General features: G+C 37.6%; 1 protein-coding gene across 1 annotated transcript in view; it reads left to right on the forward strand.

Moving 5' to 3' along the window:
• Nucleotides 1-1,825: 1,825 nt before the first annotated feature.
• The window catches only part of LOC139708040 (serine/threonine-protein phosphatase 2A 55 kDa regulatory subunit B delta isoform-like), a 64,885-nt gene continuing 46,660 nt past the window's right edge, over nucleotides 1,826-20,050 (forward strand). The window contains exon 1 of the mRNA XM_071620025.1: nucleotides 1,826-2,123. Within this exon, the coding sequence (XP_071476126.1) occupies nucleotides 1,982-2,123 (142 nt within the window). The 5' untranslated portion in view covers nucleotides 1,826-1,981. The remainder of the gene's footprint in view (nucleotides 2,124-20,050) is intronic.

The following is a 20,050-nucleotide window of genomic DNA, read 5'->3' on the forward strand; positions in this document are numbered from 1 at the left end:
TCTGTCTGTTTGTTTGTCTATCTGTCTATCTCGGTCTCATTTTCTTATTTTGTTTTTCTTTCTTCTTTTTTCTTTTTTTTTCTTGGGGGGGGGGGGGGGTCAGCTGTATCCTTCTTGTCTGGAAATCTCAAATTCAACGAATTTTTAGTGAGATATTTGTATACCCGCTCGTCATTGACTGTGTCACAATGAGAGATTTACAAGCGTCATGCTCATTTTGTCAATTTCAATAAACGGATAACAATTCATTTACACCGTATATGAATTTGCTTAAAACGCATTCCAGTAGCTTTCGTTTCTCTGTGTTAAAAAAAAAAAAATTGTGTGTAAAAGAATCTTGATGTCTTCAAACACCTTCTGCCCCATTCTCGTTGACAGGTCAACTCAACACCAAACATCGGGCTTATGTAGGTTAATAACCTCGGAACTGCCTGGCTAGTTCAACAAGCAGGCCGCCAGGGCCACTGGGCCCACGGAGCGTTGATGACATTGCTCTCGAGTGGTTTCCTGATGGGAAGCACTTGGTTGCAGTGAATGGAGACCCTGACAGCAGCGCCCATTTTCTGGACGAGTTTTTACTCAGGTTTGGGTATAAGACAGGGAGTACGGCAGTATGCCAAGTTGTTCGTTTGCGATGTAGGTCATTGACAGCAGTTCAACATCTACCGAATTCAAATCGAGCGACTCAAACACTTACAGCGGGGACAAACAAAGACTTTGGGTCTCTGTATATTATACGCTCAGAATGATTTCTCTTATTAGCTGCTGACTCTAAAGATAATCAATCACTGACGGAAATCCACCACCTTGCGTTGCTCATTTCCACGGGATAAATCCAGGGAGGTAGAAGATTCCATGCACCTCCCTGATTTATCTGCGTCTAGCATTTTTAGCTACAGTGCATTACGTTTTATGTCTTCTAACTGCACTTTTTGCTCTGTCTCCGGTCATGATTAACACCTGTTCGCAGTTTTATTGGGAACGGACAGGTTTCTAAAGAGATGTGCTAAAATAATATCGTAACAGCAGCTGACACAGTAGCTTCCCTTTAATTGAACGCTCACGTGGACGTGGATGGAGTCACCCTGATTTCGCCGTAGCTCTGCAGAGTGATGCTGATAATAAACGCGATGGTTCTACTCAGCGCAGTCACGAATTGCTCACAGAATATTGGGGAAACTTTCATAAGTTGGGTACGTTTGTAAATGCGTCAGTACAGACCATTACGTGTCCGTGCCAGCAGCCTATCAAATAATCACTTTAGTACCTCAGGTCTGAATTTAATTAGTGAAATCCGCGAGAGGGAGTGTAGGTGTGTCGCTTGCGAACCGAATCAGAATAATCTAACTTGTATCTGCGGTCAGGCGAAGCATATCTCGGGGTATTAAAACGTTTAAGTCTGTCCATCCGAATCATAATCGGTCGTTATCCAGTAGTAACCCTTATTCCTTCTATCCGCCCTGTATTAGACTGTTCGAGCTGGCGAGAAAGCTTGCAGCACGTGCCGCGAGGTAAACGCACGCGCCGCACGTGTTAGGTCAACGCAAGGTCCCAGAAGTCGTCGTCTGCGTAGGAACGCGGTAATCGTTTCGAGCGTTTCGAGGATAGAATCGTAGAACGAAATTTATGGTAGCAGACGACATCTTCAGGATACCTTACGCTCGAGTTCAGAGAGCTGCTGCCTTATGTACGTGTTCTTAACATTCATAACGGGAATCCTGGAATGATAACGACATGAGTTTGTGCGGCAACCCGAGATATTAGTCATCATTCGTTTCCTAGTCGGAATAAACGGATTTATGCCATCACCGACCATTCTGCGTGATGTGTTGTGGAGATTCTTCTCAGGTTGACATTGTGTGACTAACGCGGGAAAAGTCTGTAGAGAGCGGTAGCTTGTTCGCGGATAACAATTCTCTACCCAGCCTTCTTGCGGTCCCGGGCTGGGGATCGGACCGCGTCTTGTAGGGTTGCTGTCACGATGATCGGCGACGCCACATCTCATATTCCATGTACGGCATTTGGCGGGTTCAAATCCACTCTAGCAACATATCGAAATTACTTCAGCATGTTCCCCAGTAGTACACCACTCTTCAGCTCCAAGCACCGGAAAAGCAAAGCAGGTAAGTAATCCAATTATTGTCTGAATTATTTCAATAGCAACATCGCTCGAAGTCTCCGATGTAACAGCTATTTCGTTTGTTTTCTATATGAAATTACTAGCTATAGGGACTGCAGGGTTCTACATGAACTATACACAACACGTTGTAGCGGTTCGGTTCGACACTCGACAGTAGCATAACAATGTTACGAATGCACGTCAAATATTTATGAGTGGCTCTGGCTGGTATAGGGATCATTTAATCGTACGTGACATTTACAGTCCCATACGTACGATTCGTCGTAAATCTTGTTGCGATTATGAGGGAGAGACGGGACTGACATAAGTCATTAAACATGATTCAATGATATGTCACGTTATATTACATATCTTCACCTCTCTGCCTCGCTTTACGATGTTGCATTTACGAGATAGACAACAGTCAAATCATATAGCATAGGCCTGTCATGCGGACGGAAAATATTGATTTTCAAGGCGTCTTTAAAATTCTCACAAAATATGACAGACAGATGATTCAAAGTAAATGTCCGTACGTGAAAAATTGTTATTCATTGATTTATTATTATGCATGAGTTAAGTTCATTTTATAGGTCTACCTTGCATGCAATTATTACAATATCGTTTCCTATACATGATATCATGCTTTCCCAATGAACAGTGGAATAAATGTCATCGTAAACGCCAATACGTAATGATAATCATATTCCGATATTCGCATGCTTACATAACTCACCTTGTAAATATCACACGCGTTCATCATTATTTCATCCCATATACTCCTGAAGGGGAAAAACCTATTTAATAAGGCGCAGGGAATTTAATGAGATATCCGTGCTAAATTCTACAGATGATGCAATCTATGTATGTGATAGTAACTGTATGGATATTGATTAACACCTCGCAGTGATTTTTTTCTGTCAGAACATCCTAATGATATAGATAAGATAAGATCCTGTTTAGCACTCCACGAGAAAGTCTATGCCAATGCTAATCATGTCATTGGCACCCAGCACCTACTGAAACTATCATTGCTAAATCTCCATGTTATCATCAATCATTGGCATCTAAACCGCGTAAAAGATATCGAACGAATTATAGCAGTCATACCAAATCTTCTATCACAGTAACATTATGCCACCACTTAGCCATATTCCATTTCCCTGATTACAGTTTTGTTGTTTTTGCCGTCAAGGGAAGATAGAATTTCCTGTTTCGCTTCGGTATAGCTCACTGCTTGAATTCACTTGTGGTTGACCAAAAGAAAGAATAGAGCCAGAAACTGATCTTTAACTCCTTGTAGCCCTCTCATTCCCTACTCTCTTTTATTTTTCTTTTCTGAGCGCCAAAGTGCACCATCATTGTAGGACAAAAGGGAAGAGAGAAAAGGATTATAGTATTGAACATACAATATAACACACAGACGTCCAAACGTGAAATTTATTATACGACGGCGGGAACGTGACTGTATGTCGCATGATATTTCCCCCATTCCAGTTTACAATTGCATCTGGCTGCGTTTTGCTGTAACTCGGTTACTCAAGAGGACGTTAATTCCAGACTACATTATCCCTTACGAACCTTATAAAATTCTATTTATGACGACTTATTTTTGACGATTACATCAGGGAAGAGATCATGGCATTGTGGATGAGACTCATGACTTTCAATCGTAGGTCCCGAGTTCGATTCCCGCCCAGTGCTTACGGTCCTTGGGCAAGATGTTTTACCAGGGAGGTGGGTCTCTTCCCACCTCCCTGCTTTTACCCACCATGTCCCTCTCGACCCAGGTGTACAAATGGGTACCTAACAACGCTGCAGGGATGATAATAATTGCAGGGCCTTCTGGTAGAGAAATGGCAACACTGAATAGGCTGAAGACCCTGGATAAAAACATTCAAGTATATTATTCTAAAAATTTTAATGATCATACCCGTTACGCAACACGTGTATAGCCATTGATAATTAAAAAAAAAGGAGAAAATGATGCAAAATTAGAATAAAACAAAGTAAGCGGTCATCTTAACTGATCATGAACATTTCATGACATGCGTCAACATGATTGAATTTAGGCTTGATCAGCTTGAGCAGCCTTACTTGCAGCAGTATCCCTTTTTAAAATACATTGTACATAAAAAAAAAGGTTTGAGAGGTGTGTTTTTATAGAAAGAAAAACCCTGCTAATTTTACAAGGTCCTGGTCTATTCGTAGCTTGATAACTTCCTTTCGTCGATGGCAACGATCGATATTCACGATAAGGTGGTCGTTGACTTTACAGATCTGCACGATCTTACAAACATAGAACAACAAGGCTCAGTTTCGTGACTAGGCGCGAAGCACGTGGGTAATTGAGTCACGTGGCTTTACCATGCACCTGGCGACTTTCATAACTGTCACTACTTTTTTTTTTCTGGCTCGCCCTGGAAATTGCGGGCTTAAAAATAGACAATTCTTATGCCATAATGGTGTCATCCTTCATTCATCGAACACTAACATGGGAAGGTATCATTCTAAATGAGCTTATTTTAACGGTTCGGCGCATTGTGGTAGAAATGTAAAGATAAAGACGATGATGATGATGTTGATGATGATAATGATGGTAACAATGATTATGTATAAATGATGACAGTGATAACAAAACATTGTAGGGCCTACTGGTCATAACAATGATAACACTGATATTGACAGTAATGATAACTATTGTGATAATAGTTATCATTACGACGACTTATGTAATGTTAAACGCTATATCCATACAACTGTATTCCTATCCCGTAAATTGTGCTCGCAATCATTGCATATCTACCATTCACGTGAGAAAAATAAAACACTACAATTAAAAAAATGAAACGTTATTCAATAATGGATCATTTTTGCTATTGGACAAATGAATAGTTCGGGTAGACTGCCAAACAAGAATAGTAACTTAGACTATCAACAGGGGAAACGTGACAGCGTTGGTGAAGTGACCAATTTGATATTTCAGCTGTGACTGCACAAAAATACGTAAAGTAATCATATCCGCTCATTTCTTGTGGTTTGTATTCATAATCCAGTCATTCGTATAATTATGTCATGATCCGGTTTTGACACAATGAAAATATCGTTCGAAACACAAACAGGCTAAATACCGCGCCACTACATCACATGCATATTTAATGTGACACACAGCATGTTGCCATGTTTTTACACGATTACGTGTAAAGATTAGCCAGCGCTAATTAATGTATGCACAATAACCAGAATTAATGTAATGCAATGTCACGAGTCCAGACGATATATTCCGATGTAATTCATCAACCACCATCGTCAGCTAAACTGCTAAAGTAAATAATAGTGCAGTGTCCTTCTCAAGGGATAGGGAAGCAGTAACGGAAAACGCTGGGAAAGTGTTCCTGTTCACTACACTGCAAACAAGCCGACAACATGATCTCCATGTCCTTGAAATATCAATCTGTTGTGGATGGAGATCTGGTATGAGTATTGTATCAAAAGTGCATTGTATATTTCTTTTCCAAGATATACGTGTATGTGACACCGTGTAGATGATGATTAATTCTACTCATTCTACTCATAATTCTACTTACCGGTATACCATTAGATTCATGTAGCACTCTTCATTTAATTTTGTTTTCCTTTTATCCCATTTATTTCATTTCCAACCAACAAAAGTACAATTACAGTATATAGGACATTTGATATGCATGATTGCACATAATCAACACAACATTGAAATGCGGGAAGATACAATGAAATGAAGTAAAATAAATGCGACTTTTTGACGATAAAAATAAATGCAAAAGATCCCAACCTCCCTCCCGATTTTGTTTGTATCCTCTTCGTCACGAAGGAAGAAGAAGAGAGAACGAGAAAGAGTAGGGGGAGACGTAGGGGAGGTCACGGGGAAAGAGAAATTGTAGGGTCATCTGAAATAAATGCATTTAGACGAGCAGCAGACGTGTATTTAGGTTATCTCCCACGACACCTTCTTGACAGAGGTGGAGTCGACATCTCAACTTCAGCTGCGCATGATTCACAGGTGTTACGTAAAGCGCCACGGCGACGACTCGGATGAGCGTTCGGCCCGTCATAGACGAATGCGTCGTTGTATTATGCGTCGAATCGTGGGTGAGCGCCGCACACGTCACAGAAACGCGCAGACGAAGTTAATGAGTTCTCCGTTCATCCATGTGGTATCATGTACAACGTCATTCAAACATGATTAAACGTTCCACAAACATGTTAAAGGTACTCTTTTAAATTGACTTGATGTGAGATTATCTGTCTTTAAAGGGATCGTATAGTTTTGGTTGAGACCTAACTTTTTTTGCTGAAATAGAGAGAAACCTCATATGAAATATGAAAGAGCATGTAATTTCACAAGGAATTCAACTTTTATTTCAAGAAAATTGGTTTTGTAATGGATGAGATATCCATCGCTTTGTTTTACTCTTTTTTTAAATGCTTCAGCCATTCCAAAACCATCTTTTTTTTTTTCAAATAAACTTTGAATTCCTCTTAAATTACTATATGCTCTGTACTATTTCATAAGTGGTTTCTTAGTGTCTCACAGTTTAAAGCCCACTTTCCGTCTCAACCAATACTATACCATCCCTTTAATCAAAGCTAAACATCGTAATCAATAGCGTCACAGTTTGTTAAGTAGCTCCACATTGTACCTACTAATAACATTTTATGATATCACTCTAATAGATTGAAGTTAGATGAACACGAATGAAATGTTTTGATATTTGGGGGAATTGCCTTGAGATGATTTTTGTTATTGCAGGAAGCAAACTATCTCCCAAAATAAACTCTTAACCACAATTATCAACTTTAACTGTTGATATTAAGCACGAACATAAATTATCAATCAGATACCACCCGGAGGTACATGTATACCAATAACCATAAGACACGGATGAGAGGATTCACAAATAGTAATTTGCGTCTTTATTTCTCACACGTAATCACCTCATATGCGTGAAAGTCCCTAATTTCACATAATTCATTTGCATATGATAAGTTGGAGGCAAGGTAATATTTCAGATCAAATCGCAAAAAACAAGACCAAAAACAGCAACAAACAAACAAGCATTATTTGAATTTGTGTATTCTTAGAAGTGACGAGAAGTCTTCACGTCACTCTTGGTGTGTGTTGTTAATTCTTTTCATTATTCTAGTGGTGTTAGATGATTTTTACATAAAATATTCTCCCAATCCTCAATGACAGTTGGCCTATTCATATTATACACATCATACAAAAAGGCTCTGCCTTTTCAAAGTTTCTAAACTGATAACATATATGGAGAAACGGGAGCTTCGCAAAATAAAAGGTCATTATGAAGCAAGATGGAAAAGAAAATGCCAAAATTATCTGTGATGTTAAGCAAACTAGGGTAATATATACATTATTTACATCCGTGATGTATCGTCGGAAGACATGGACGAGAAGAGCATGGAAGCGGAGAAGAAAATTACAAGCATGATTGACATTTGACCTTTGCATCATAGGACAGCTGAATCGTGGTTACGAAGTCTTGCATGATCTAAATTTCATCGAAATGTCATCGTGCGTCAATTTGTATTTTTGTTTTTGAACCATATATCATAGCTATACTATTCCAGAATCCCAAGACTTCCACAATATTGTATTCTTGCTTTTACCTGACAGTATATTTTCTTTATGAAATGCCTAGAAGTGAAATTACCTTTCATGTTCAAGTTGGCCTCAACACATATTGTAAGATCAAGCAAACATCGTGGTTAGAGTTTTTTTTTTTTAAACCAAAGCAGACATGTCTACATTAAACGATGCATTTGATATCATATGTTGGAATCACAAATGCAAATTAGCTGAAAGATGTCTCTCATTAAACTGAAAACAAGATCTTCCCTAAAATGAAGAAACACAGAAAAATAGATATCTTTAGCATGTAATAATCTAGTCTGCCAATAATGCCTGTTGAAGATGATAATTGTAGTTGCTAAATAATCGACCAAAACATGATTTTCATTTTTTTTTAAGTTAAGTATGATTTAAGCTTTAGTGCTAAAATGTGAGTTAGGAACAGAAACAATCAATGTAAAAATGTTAATCAGTATTATCAATGTTAAGTATTATCAAATAGACAAAATGTGAACTATAGTTATATAAAATTGTTTATAGAATAAACCGTCGACAGTTATGGTTTATTGAGAAAAAATATTGATATCTCCTTATATTTTGGGATTGATCGCAAAATTTTTTGTATATGGTAGGATATTTTGTTATACAACTGTTGACCTACATACACATCAAAATGTGATTACTTGAGCAGTTTAAAATCACTACTCCCTGTGGTAAACAAAACTCTTTAAACAATGAGATATCAGTGAAGTGATAATATTTTTACGACTATCTGTTTCATGAAAACATTCTGATATGCTATACTTCAATTACTTTCTTTTCTTGTGCCCGATTTTGATGAAACTTCTGTCATTTTTTTTTTGTTAGATTTTACCTTTTTTTTCAAAGTCATCCCAAGGGGATGGTAGTTTTGGTTGAGATGGGGAATTCTAATTTTAACTTTTTGCGAGATAATTAGAAGCCACTAGAAATACGAAAGAGCATGTAATGCAATTTAGATTCTAGGAGGAATAAATTTATTCAAAGTTTATTTGATGAAAATTAGTTTTTTAAGTGACTAAGATATCCCAAAACAAAGTGGTCCCAATGAAAGGTGGGTCCCGCACCTGTTGTTAGGACCTCTTTGTTTTGTGGATATCTCAGCCATTTCAAAGACAATTTTTCATGAAAATAAACTTTGAATTCTTCTTAAAATTGTATGCTATTTCATATTTCATAAGTGGTTTCTCATTTTTCTCAAAAAAAAGTTGCAATCCTGAAGCACTATCTCAACAAAAACTTTCCTATCCCTTTTAAATGGTGAGGAATTTTGTGTAAATTTGACACTTCATCAGAGCAATCAGTTAGGCAATCAGTTAGGCTTCCTTCTCTATCTATCTGACATCTATTTATATATCTTCTTTTATTTGTCTCTCCTTTCTTTGAGCGGGCATGTTTTGATAATTTAGATGTGTTGCCTGCTGATTTTTGTTTGTTTCTCAGAACAGAACTTCAATTATGAAGATTAAAGGGATGATGTATTATAGTTTTGGTTGAGATGGGGCTTCAGTTTCCACCTATTTTGTGAGATGATATAATGAAAAATCTCTTATGAGATATGAAAGAGCATACAATTCTCTGGGGGATTCAAGTTTATCTGATGAAAATTGATTTTGAAATGCCTGAGATATCCAAAGACAAAAAAGATCCTAATAAAAAGTGGGACCCATCTTTTATTAGGACCACTTGTTTTACTTTGGGTTTTTTCTATCTCAGTCATTTCAAAACCGATAGTCATCAAATAAACTCTGAATTCCGCTTAGAATAACTGTATGCTCTTTCATATTTTATATAAGTGGTTTCTAATTATCTCACAAAAAAATTAAGATCTGAATCCCCATCTCAACCAAAAACTATACTATCCCTTTAAGGGTCAAGTTAACGCTTATATAAGAATCTTTTCCAGACCAGAGCCTCAAAACTTCGTGGGTATTATGTCTATCACAGTGTGGTTGCTTTGTGTTTGGTGAAAATCTCCTCTGTTTTCGTTTGTTTTCGATTTCTTTGTTATCAGTAAACTGTTGTGATAAATTGCTATGATATAGGAATGGTTTTGATTGCAAACAGGAACCAGTGAAAATGTGGACGGCAATATAGAAAATATCGATAATGTCAATTAAAGGGAAGAAATGTTCTGGTCGTGTTGATGATCACGTATTGATGTTATCAGCATTGTTGTATTCACGTTCTAACCATCTTGTAGATCCTGTGTAATGGATTTCAAAATAGTACCAATGTTGACAATAGACACGTCAGAGATAAAAGACTTTCCTGGAAATTATCTTGAATGAATCGGAATGTAAACCCTTCCGTCTAGCATTTTTTTTAATCAAAACAACAACCACAAACAGCTGTGGGTACAGCAACTGTACACCAAATGATGACTTTGAAATTATGTAGAACATGACCCTGACATTGTCGTGCGTAATGTGCGTGCAAGAATATCAGGATATGTAATCAACTCCGTAATGGGGTTTGTGTGTGTGTGTGTGTGTCGTGTGTGTGTGTGTGTGTTTGTTTAGGTCTGGTGTCTGTTTTGCTTTTGTTTGGGTATATTATCTGTCATTGCTAGGAAAACTTTACAGGAAGGAAGTTCGTGAATTTTGATAGCATCCTCGTTATCATTTAGCATTTGATGAGGTTTACTGGTATATGCACAGCTAAAAGAAAAATAAGTCAGTTCGAAATTGGCGCATGTGCACATGGGACGACACGACAATTGCTCCTTCTCCAAGGACTTAAGGAGTTGTGATAGGGTTTTACGTTTAGTTCGATGTGAGGATCAGGATCAGGATTAGGTTATGTTTGCGGGTAGAATTTATGTTTGGTTCAGCGTGAAGATATTTCATGGGAGCAATTGTCGCAGGAGCAAATGTCATGGAACCGCACATGAGTGCAATGACCTTTCCTTTTTTTCTCGGTTAGTTATGCACTTCGCTCGTTTTCAAAGCGACAAAATGCATAAGCTTACCGGACGTAATAATTTTTAGAAGTCATCAGTCATGGTCAAACAAAGGATGAACTTGCGTAGACCAGGTGACTAGAATGATCAATAAATTAAGATGTCACTTGGGAAAGCATCAATTTCATCATTTTAAATTGAATTCATTAACAATCTTTGTCTATTGATATTGCATTGCCAAATACCACTTTTGCTGTCAGGTGGATGTGCTGGAAAGCACCATTAGATCGCTTGAATAATCATTACATTACAGATGCTTCATTTAAAAACCAACATGCCCTGTTGATACTTAATGACCTCTTGATGCTCATGCGCAAAGTGGAACCCCGAACAGTGGCTTAAATATTCTGATACCTGCTGTAAATTCTTGACTTTGATGCCACCTTCTCTCCGATCTTCACACGTTCTGCGGCCCGATGTCTCCGTGGGTGTTATCGTCGCGTATCACTGGTCCTGCCCCTCTGAATAATGCATACAAAGTGTCACGACCACTGACAGCAAGCACCTTCGAGTTCGAGTCGTACCCGATAAAAACCTTGGACTCCCAGCTCCCCTTCGCATGCCCCTCTCTTAACACCCCATTGACATAATGAGGAAGGCGACAAGTGCTGATCCACGCTCTGTCGTTGACTTTGAAACTTGTATGATTTAGATAAGGGGAAATATTAATCAAGTGACCCTTCGAAGAAAGAAAGAAAAAAAAAACCCTCAAAATATTCAAACTAAATCGTCCCGTAGGCACTAATTTACAATCTATGTATTGTTACCATAATTATTATGGTGATTTTGGTTACAATGATGATGATGATAATCAATACCATTTACTATCTATTATTATCAATCATTATCAATTATGAATATTATCATCTCTTTTCGGTGTTTCATTTCAATGTAACGAAATTATCATGTTGGCGGCAAATTAATGTCACCACTAAATCACTGGTCCTCCACTTGTTAATAAGTTGAGATTGAGGCTTTACTTTCCTTACACTTCACCAATGTGCGTGTTATGCCGTCATCCTTTCGCTTTCAGAGCTTAGTTTTGAAAATATCAGATGGCGCCATCATCATCAGAGTTATTTTCAATGACAAAAAAATTGTGTATACAGTGTATATTAGAATAGTAATGAAAATGTCACCCGTGTGAGTGTTTGCGTGTGTATGTGTGTGTGTGTGTGCGTGTGTGCGTGTGCGTGTGTGTGCGCGCGCGCGCGCGTGTGCGTGTATTTTATTTTTTGGAATTGTTATATTTTCAAAGGAAATGGAATTAATAAAAAGATCATTGCAAACAAAAAAAGTGTGTGTGTGTGTGTGTGTGTGTGTGTGTGTATGTGCAAATACAATATGGGCAATCCTTGCCCCCTTCCTTTTCGTTTACTGGGCTTTTAATGAATGCTCTTTTGAGCGCAAAACAGCGTTTTGCCCTTATGAAAGTCAAGGTGACTTGTAATTTGCATTTTACCTTCATTGCCCAGTCCTCCGAAGGCGATCAGAGGCCATCGGTCACGTGGTAGCTTTCACATTAACATTTAACTTCTTTCTTAATATAAGCCCGTCGCACGCTATACGACTCACGACTATACGACTGACAGACTTTGGATCCGAAATAAATCACAATAGCCGCCGAATAAACACGCTTGTTTATTTCAGATGCAGACATAATACACTGATATAGTAAAAACCGTTGCTTCTAACACTGGACATGAGTACGCTGTTTTCAAAAAGCTGATGTGTCAACTCTTCAAAGCTGTGGTCTCCTATAATAGGGATATAAGAATTTTCATATCTTAATGTATGATAATGATTTTCCTTTCCTATACCTGACTGATTTTTTGAATAAACCAAGATGTAGGTCTATAAGTGGTATCAAGGTCTAAGATTTTTGAGAGACTATACTCGTGCTTCCTCTCTAATAAGCACAACCTTTTAATTGTTCTGCTCAAGGGCGTGGTGTACATATGGAAACTGATTCATTTCATTTTCATAATATGTCTAAACGAATATTCATGGGCATGTTAACAAATACAATACCATTCAACAGACGCAATGCAATACAAGCATAGATACAATGAGACATATGTTGATACTATATGGAAACTAAAATTATAATGATCAGTTTAGGACTATACGTGTGTAAGCCAAGATGAAATTGCATGATTTATGTCCGATTACTTATCAGTATCACAAAATTATAAAGATAACAGGTAAAGGCTTACATTATTATAGGAATGCATGCAAGATTACGAAAATTATACCAATGTAATGATGATTATGAAGATGAAAATAATAACGTTTACGTATAGAGCGTTATTTATCAGTAGAAACATTCAAAGGCGCCCAGCTCTCTCTCGCACATTGCGAAGTATAAAAATGTTTTATTATTGTTATACACTTAAAGTTTAATTGATTTTATGACAATTAATATTGCCATTAAACGCAAACATGAAAGGAACTGTGTACCATATTATTAAGGCAAAGGTAATAGAACAGATAATGTTCAAGTTCCTAATGAAAAAGAAAAAAAACTCTCTGCTCTCCCTCTTCCTCTCCCTCCACTGAGCTCTCACTCACTCTATCTATCTATCTATCTATCTATCTATCTATCTGTCCATGGTGTTGGCCCTGTCGGCGTAGAATAGTCAAAGTGAGCAGACATCTGATTATCAAATCATCGCGTTATCATTGCCGCTCCATATTGATATACTCTCGTGGAGTTTCCTTGCTCGAGAGTTAATGACTTAATCCGTTTAAGATGTGCAGTAATTATGGCAGCTGTAGGGTGGATTTATTTCGGGCTTTCTATGCAGGAAGACGTCGATGTAGGATCCGACATAGCGACAGGCAGAGACAAATTTGCAAGGACTTTAATTTTTTCTATCTCTTTTTTGTTTTGTTTTTGTTTTTGGAGCATGGTTTACGGAGCAGATATAATTCAAGTCATTCCGTATATCAGCAACAATAAACGCGCGGGGTGTATACAGTGCACTCCCGTTATAACGAACACGGTTATAAAGAAATTCCGGATACAACGAAGTAAATATATTTAGATTCCAACATTGCCAGATCTACGTTCTTTATAGTTTACTTGTTCGGTTATATTAACGAAAGAAAACTGCCGGTCCCGAGCACTTTGTTATAACGGGAATCCTCTGTAACAGAAATGGTAAATTGGAGAGGTATAGCGGTATAGAAGTCGAGGTATAATGACAGTTTTGTCGTTTGACTTACAGTAATATCAGGGAGATGAGAGGTCTCACCTCCCTGGTAATATAGAGTGAAATAGTTCAATTCTTTTTCGTGTAATAGTCATAGACATACGTAGTGGTTGTACAGGGCGTTTTGCAGTGTGTGTGTGTGTGTGTGTGTGTGTGTGTGTGTGTGTGTTTTATCGCAATGGACCTCTTTTGAGAATTTCATGAAAATCAAGTCATAACTTTTCAAGAAGAAAAACCCAATCTTAACAAACAAACAAACAAACAAACGCAATCAAACCTCAGAAAAAACAACAAAAATGAATAAAGACAGAAAGAAACAAAGAAACAAACAAACAGAAGATATTACCTTTAATATTCCTGGCGAGAGTAAAAAGGATTCTTTTCGTGTTCGTTGCTCTGGCGTCTGGGAAACATCCCAAAAGAGCACTATTATGCAATAAACGACCTCGCAAGCAAAAAAAGAGGGACAATTCCATACATCTCATTGGTCGTATGGGGAGTGCATGGATGTCGCAGAGCAGTTAAGATAGTATACGTCAATGTCCGTTGCGTATATTGAACCACATCTTGTTAAATACAGATCATCTTGCATGCAGACAACATGCCGTCTGAAACATTACCATAATAACTGTACATCGCTCTCTGTTAGATACTGGAGTGTCCTATAGCTGCCTCACCCTTGCGCTACTTATACCACGGCAAATGAAGCTGAATTACTCACCTATTACCGTTAATCGTTCTCCCGATGCAGTTCAAGTGGGGGTGATTATCGCAGGATATAGGCTGAAGAGTATGGGGGGGGGGGGGGGCGATAAGACTTGGGGGGGGGGGGGTTCGTTGAGCCTATGTCATGGTCATCCCGATAGTTCAACAGGAAGAAATGGATGATTTGATTTTGTAACAATTCGACCAAAGCTGTTCAAGGCAACGTTGTTTGTAAGGCGAAGGGGATTGGACCCAAAATGTTGGGCAATGTTTATAAACGATGTTTTGAATGATAAAGGTCAATATGTTTAGTAATGTCCTATAGATTCATGGCCATTTTAGTAGAGCCAAAAATGGTGCGTTTAGAAGAACTTATGGATACAGTCATGTCATCAAACGAATCTACATGACACGATATGAAGGGATCATGGAAGATCAAGACTGCAGAACCCTATAATGAATAACACGCTTAATAATACAGGTACAATGTAAACAGTGTCGTTCTAATGCATTCTAACTTGTCTCATGCACCGCGGATCGTATCCACAGACTGTCACTGAAAATGTATGCTCAATGATACAATGTATATCATAAAATGGGCTTTAGAATCTATGCAGTCTGATTGGTCAATTTTACCATGCATTGATTTTTACTGATCCACACTGAGCCATGCATCCGGTGAAATCCAAACGAATAGCTCAAGCCTTGTGTTGTAGGTGTATCGGACACATGATGGGGAAAGGGTTGAATTTCATGAATTTACGAGCCCATTTTATTAAATGAATGATGTACATTGTACATTCATATCTCGTGGATCAGTGAGAATTGGATGCGCTCTCTTTGGAAACAGCTCGTGGATGGGTTTAAACAGTTCTAAGGTTAAACTCACGCATCCAATTCTCACCGATGCCAGAGGACATACTGTGGTATCGTTGTATGCGCACTCGGTACTGAGTATCTCATTGCATCGTGGTTTTGGAATACAAAATTACTGGTTACCTGGAAAACAAAACTAACAGTATATTCATTAAGTTGTGTCTCGTAGTTCTTTCATTATAGACACATTCAATGCTGGGTAGCTGTGGCATAGGGGATAAGATTCCCGACTCCCATTTGGAGGACCCGAGTTCGATTCCCGCTCAGTGCTACGTCCTTGGACAAGATGATTTTACCCACTATGTCCCTCTCGACCCAGGTGTATAAATGGGTACCTGGCAACGCTATAGGTAAATAATGGCATGGCTCTCTGGTAGAGCAGTGTCAACACTGAAGAGGCTACCCTGGGTAAATATGGCATTATTCTTATTCTTATTCTTCTTCTCATTATTATCATTATCGTTATTATTATCATAGTCATCATTATTATAATTATAATTATTATTAATATTATTGTACGTTGCAAGAAGATTTCGGAGAACTGAATTTGCTGAAAAATAAGATGTCCTTAATTGACTCCCGAAATTGATATCCTGTATAAGCGTGCTCAAATCAACAGATACATTGTAGAAGTGAGAACATTAACAAAACAATTCATTGCCAAGCATGAAACTGAAAAAACTTAAAAAGTATGTTATTCCATTTCTAATTTCACAAACGGTTGACACTAGACAAAAAAAAAAATACACGAATATGCATTCATGAAGGCGCCTATGCACAACATTACATTACCAATATTAAAAACAAGATTGACTGATATGGAAAAAAACGCTACTCTAATATAGATGTGGTGTATGCGTGGACAATGTCATGGTAGCCGTTTTGGCCAGACTGCTAGCCCTTTTATCAAATTCCATCAATAATATTATCGGGAACTTGACAACCAACGTATCCTTACAAAGAACAACCACTTTAAAAAATGTCCCTCAAAGATGGGAGATGCAACCTCTTTGCAGCACATCCGCATTCCATTATTTCTGTCCCTTCCTGTACATGATTACGTGAAATATCTGCACTTTCGATGCCAATAGATTGCAGTGATGCTGCCCTATGGAACGCCATTAAGGAAACAATACAAAATTCATTTCACTCCAGCCAATATTCATTTCACTTTTAACAAATACATTTCACTCACAAACATTGATTTTACTTTTTATAAAAATACATTTCACTTTTCACAATAATACATTTCACTTTTAAATTAAAATTCATTTCACTTTTCACAAAAATACATTTCACTTTTGCATTAAACTTCATCTCACTTTTCACAAAAATACATTTCACTTTTCAATTAAAATTCATTTCACTTTTCACAAAAATACATTTCACTTTTACATAAAGATTCATTTCACTTTTCATAAAAATAAATTTCACTTTTAGATACAAATTCATTTCACTCTTCACAAAAATACATTTCACTTTGGCGTACCATATCACTCAGACGAAACCATTTCACTGCGCTAAAACCATTTCACTCTGATAAAACCATTTCACTCTGATAAAACCATTTCACTCTGATACAAAAAAATACGTTCCTCTTTTTTCCCGGCCAAAAGGTGGCGCCAGTCTGAGAGGAGTCACAGTGCCATGGCACTTTGTTAGCACTGAGCTGAGGTGAGTAGCCGGCCAGCTGGCCGGCTGGCTATGCATGCAGTACCTAGATTTACTGAGTAGCCAGTCAGTCGGCAAACTGTCGTCGGGGGGCAAGCCCGAAAAAACCCGTCTAGAATATCCAAGTCCTCGCACGCGAGTTGACCCCGCAAGTCATAGAGAGCGCGATTGGAGAATCGTTTTGAAATGCTCATATCTTGGTCACTGAATTACGTTTTCACATGATTTTTCTTTTATTTGATAGGTAAAGGTTAAAACTTGGATGCTATCTTGTTGATTTTCCAAGAACGACATGAAAGATTATCAACTTCGTGGCTAACTAATTGCAGATGTTCCGGAAATAATGGATACAAATATTCTTCTAAAATTCTCCTAAAAGTCTTCTTTTTCATCGTGGGCACCAACAAAAGTTATATCATGTAAAAGGAAATTTATTCAGCTTTAAGATGATACCTAAAAGTGTAATGTGATGATTTGTAGATGGGTCAGCAGCCAGCTGATATCATAGGGATGTCATTCCTTTTTTCTCGGCACGAAATCGCGAAGTACTGTACTGTCCCACATATAAAAATTGACGTGTGTCCTCGATGCCTTTGTACGTGTGTGTTACTGTATGAGCGACCCCAGCGTAAATACACGTGGTCAGTTTCGAGCGTCTAGCTGTGATACACTGTACTTGTGTCTGTCATTAGACATTACGTACTAATAGCCTACAGCCTCTTGCTGGGCCTCCCTCTCTCTCTCTCTCTCTCCCTCTCTGTTTTTGATTATATGTCTTGTTCTTGTTATTCATAATACAATATATGTTTGTTTTGTTTGCTTTTGTCCACCCTTCTGATTTCGTCAACAGGAAGTGTCTGATTCTCAGTTTCATTCTGCCATCAATCATTCACATCACTCTCTCTCAATTCAAAGCATCCTAAGCATCCACTCAAATACATTACTGTATAACCACTACTTATACCGTTCACTCCGCTAAAGTGAACACAGTTACATTATATCGAAATTCCGCTTACATTATCCACTTTTTTTTTTTACATGCTTGGTTATAACATTTTGATATAACAAAAGAAAGCTGTTGATCCCAAGGACTTCACTACATTACTTCACTCTATTACTATAGGCCTACCTAACTAGGCAGAGAAATTTACATACATTATTGCACGTGCCATTCTCATCATTTAATAAAATATCTTTTTTTTCATTAATAACAACAGAGAAAGGAGCACAATCCACAAGTTTTTTTCTTTATAAATGTATATACATCTCCATATATATATATATATATATATTTATTTATTTATTACATGTAAGTGTTGAAAGAACTACATTGCAGTTAAGTTTCAAGGTATCCACCAATCTTCATGACAATGTATCACACACATAACAAAAAAAAAATAATACCTAAAGTAAGAGCTGCATAAGCAGTCTACAGTTTTATCTACTTTTTAGCAGTATAGTCAAATGCAGTTTTAGATCATTTTATTTTTTTTTTATTTATAACTCTCATTTATTTATTCATCCATTTATTAATTATTTTTAATTTATTTTTTGGTGGTGGTATTGGACTCAGTCTCCAGCCAAGTGGCATGTAAGAGACCTGCGAAAGGTACAACTGTCAGCGGTCTTGTGAGTACATGTAGGAACGCGAGTAGGATCAGTCTGTCTTGACTACAACAGTGATGTACAGTGAACATTAAAAAAAAAAAATCTTCTGGTGAAGCTCAGTAATAAGACAAGAGCAAATGAAAGTACCAAGTAGTTTGAACAACTGCAGAGCTACATTGTATTGAGCAGATCTGTACAAATAAAATGCCGGCAAATTTTGACACTGGCAATAAACAAACTATACTGATACCGATGTTGCACAAACATGAAACAGTTGTGAATATGGCCTGAATGTTATGTAAGTGAATAAAATCAAGCAAGAATACCACAAATGTTTTGAGGCAATACTCTGTAAATTACATGCCATCTACACTTTTGGCAAGGTTTCACTCAAATGATACATGTACAGAGGTAACTTCATTAATAGTTCAAACTGCATGAATGCTTGAGGGTGTACAAATGCCCTTGAGTACCCTGAAGGCAGGTACACATACGTGTATCTACTATAGTATTCACATCACCAAGGTTTCACACACATGAATAGAGGGTGACAGTAAACTGGCAGCTGCAAGAGCAATTTGAAGGTGTACATGTATACATATGAAGTGTACTTACTGGAAACAAAATGAAACATGTACAAAATATATAAACTTCATCGACAGTCCAAACAGCAGAGAATGTTTTGAAGGTGTACATATGCCCTTAAATACTTTGAAGGCAAGTACAATGTATCTATTGGTCACACTGCCAATGTTTCAAACACATGAACTGGCAGCTGCATCAACAATTCAGAAGTGTACATACTACATATGAAGCAGGGGCGGATCCAGGAATTCCGTAAAGAGGGGACGCATTTACAAAATTAAAGGGGGGCGCATGCACCCCTCCCCCCATTTTTTTCTTTTAATTTCTTTTGTTTAAACAAAAAATAAAGGGGGGCGTGCACCAGTTGCGGTCCTAACTGGATCCGCCAATGTATGAACTACACTTACTGGAAACTAAACAGATAAAAAATTTAAAGTAACTTTAAAACATCAATATTACTGGAAATCGAAGCAGACAGATTAGATTTGGCCTTATAGCATCTTGCAAAACATCTATGTGAAGAAATCTTTCATTCCCAACTTTAGCATTGACTGTATATAATCTTATCTGAAATGTCAAAAGGCAAACTAATCATCCCAACATCTCTGTCAACTGAGTATCAGTACATGTACACAAGCAGT

This window comes from Diadema antillarum, unplaced genomic scaffold (assembly GCF_040938485.1).
Source record: "Diadema antillarum isolate AM-2024a unplaced genomic scaffold, OU_Dant_1.0 seq00001295_RagTag, whole genome shotgun sequence".
NCBI classification, from domain to species: Eukaryota; Metazoa; Echinodermata; class Echinoidea; order Diadematoida; family Diadematidae; genus Diadema; species Diadema antillarum.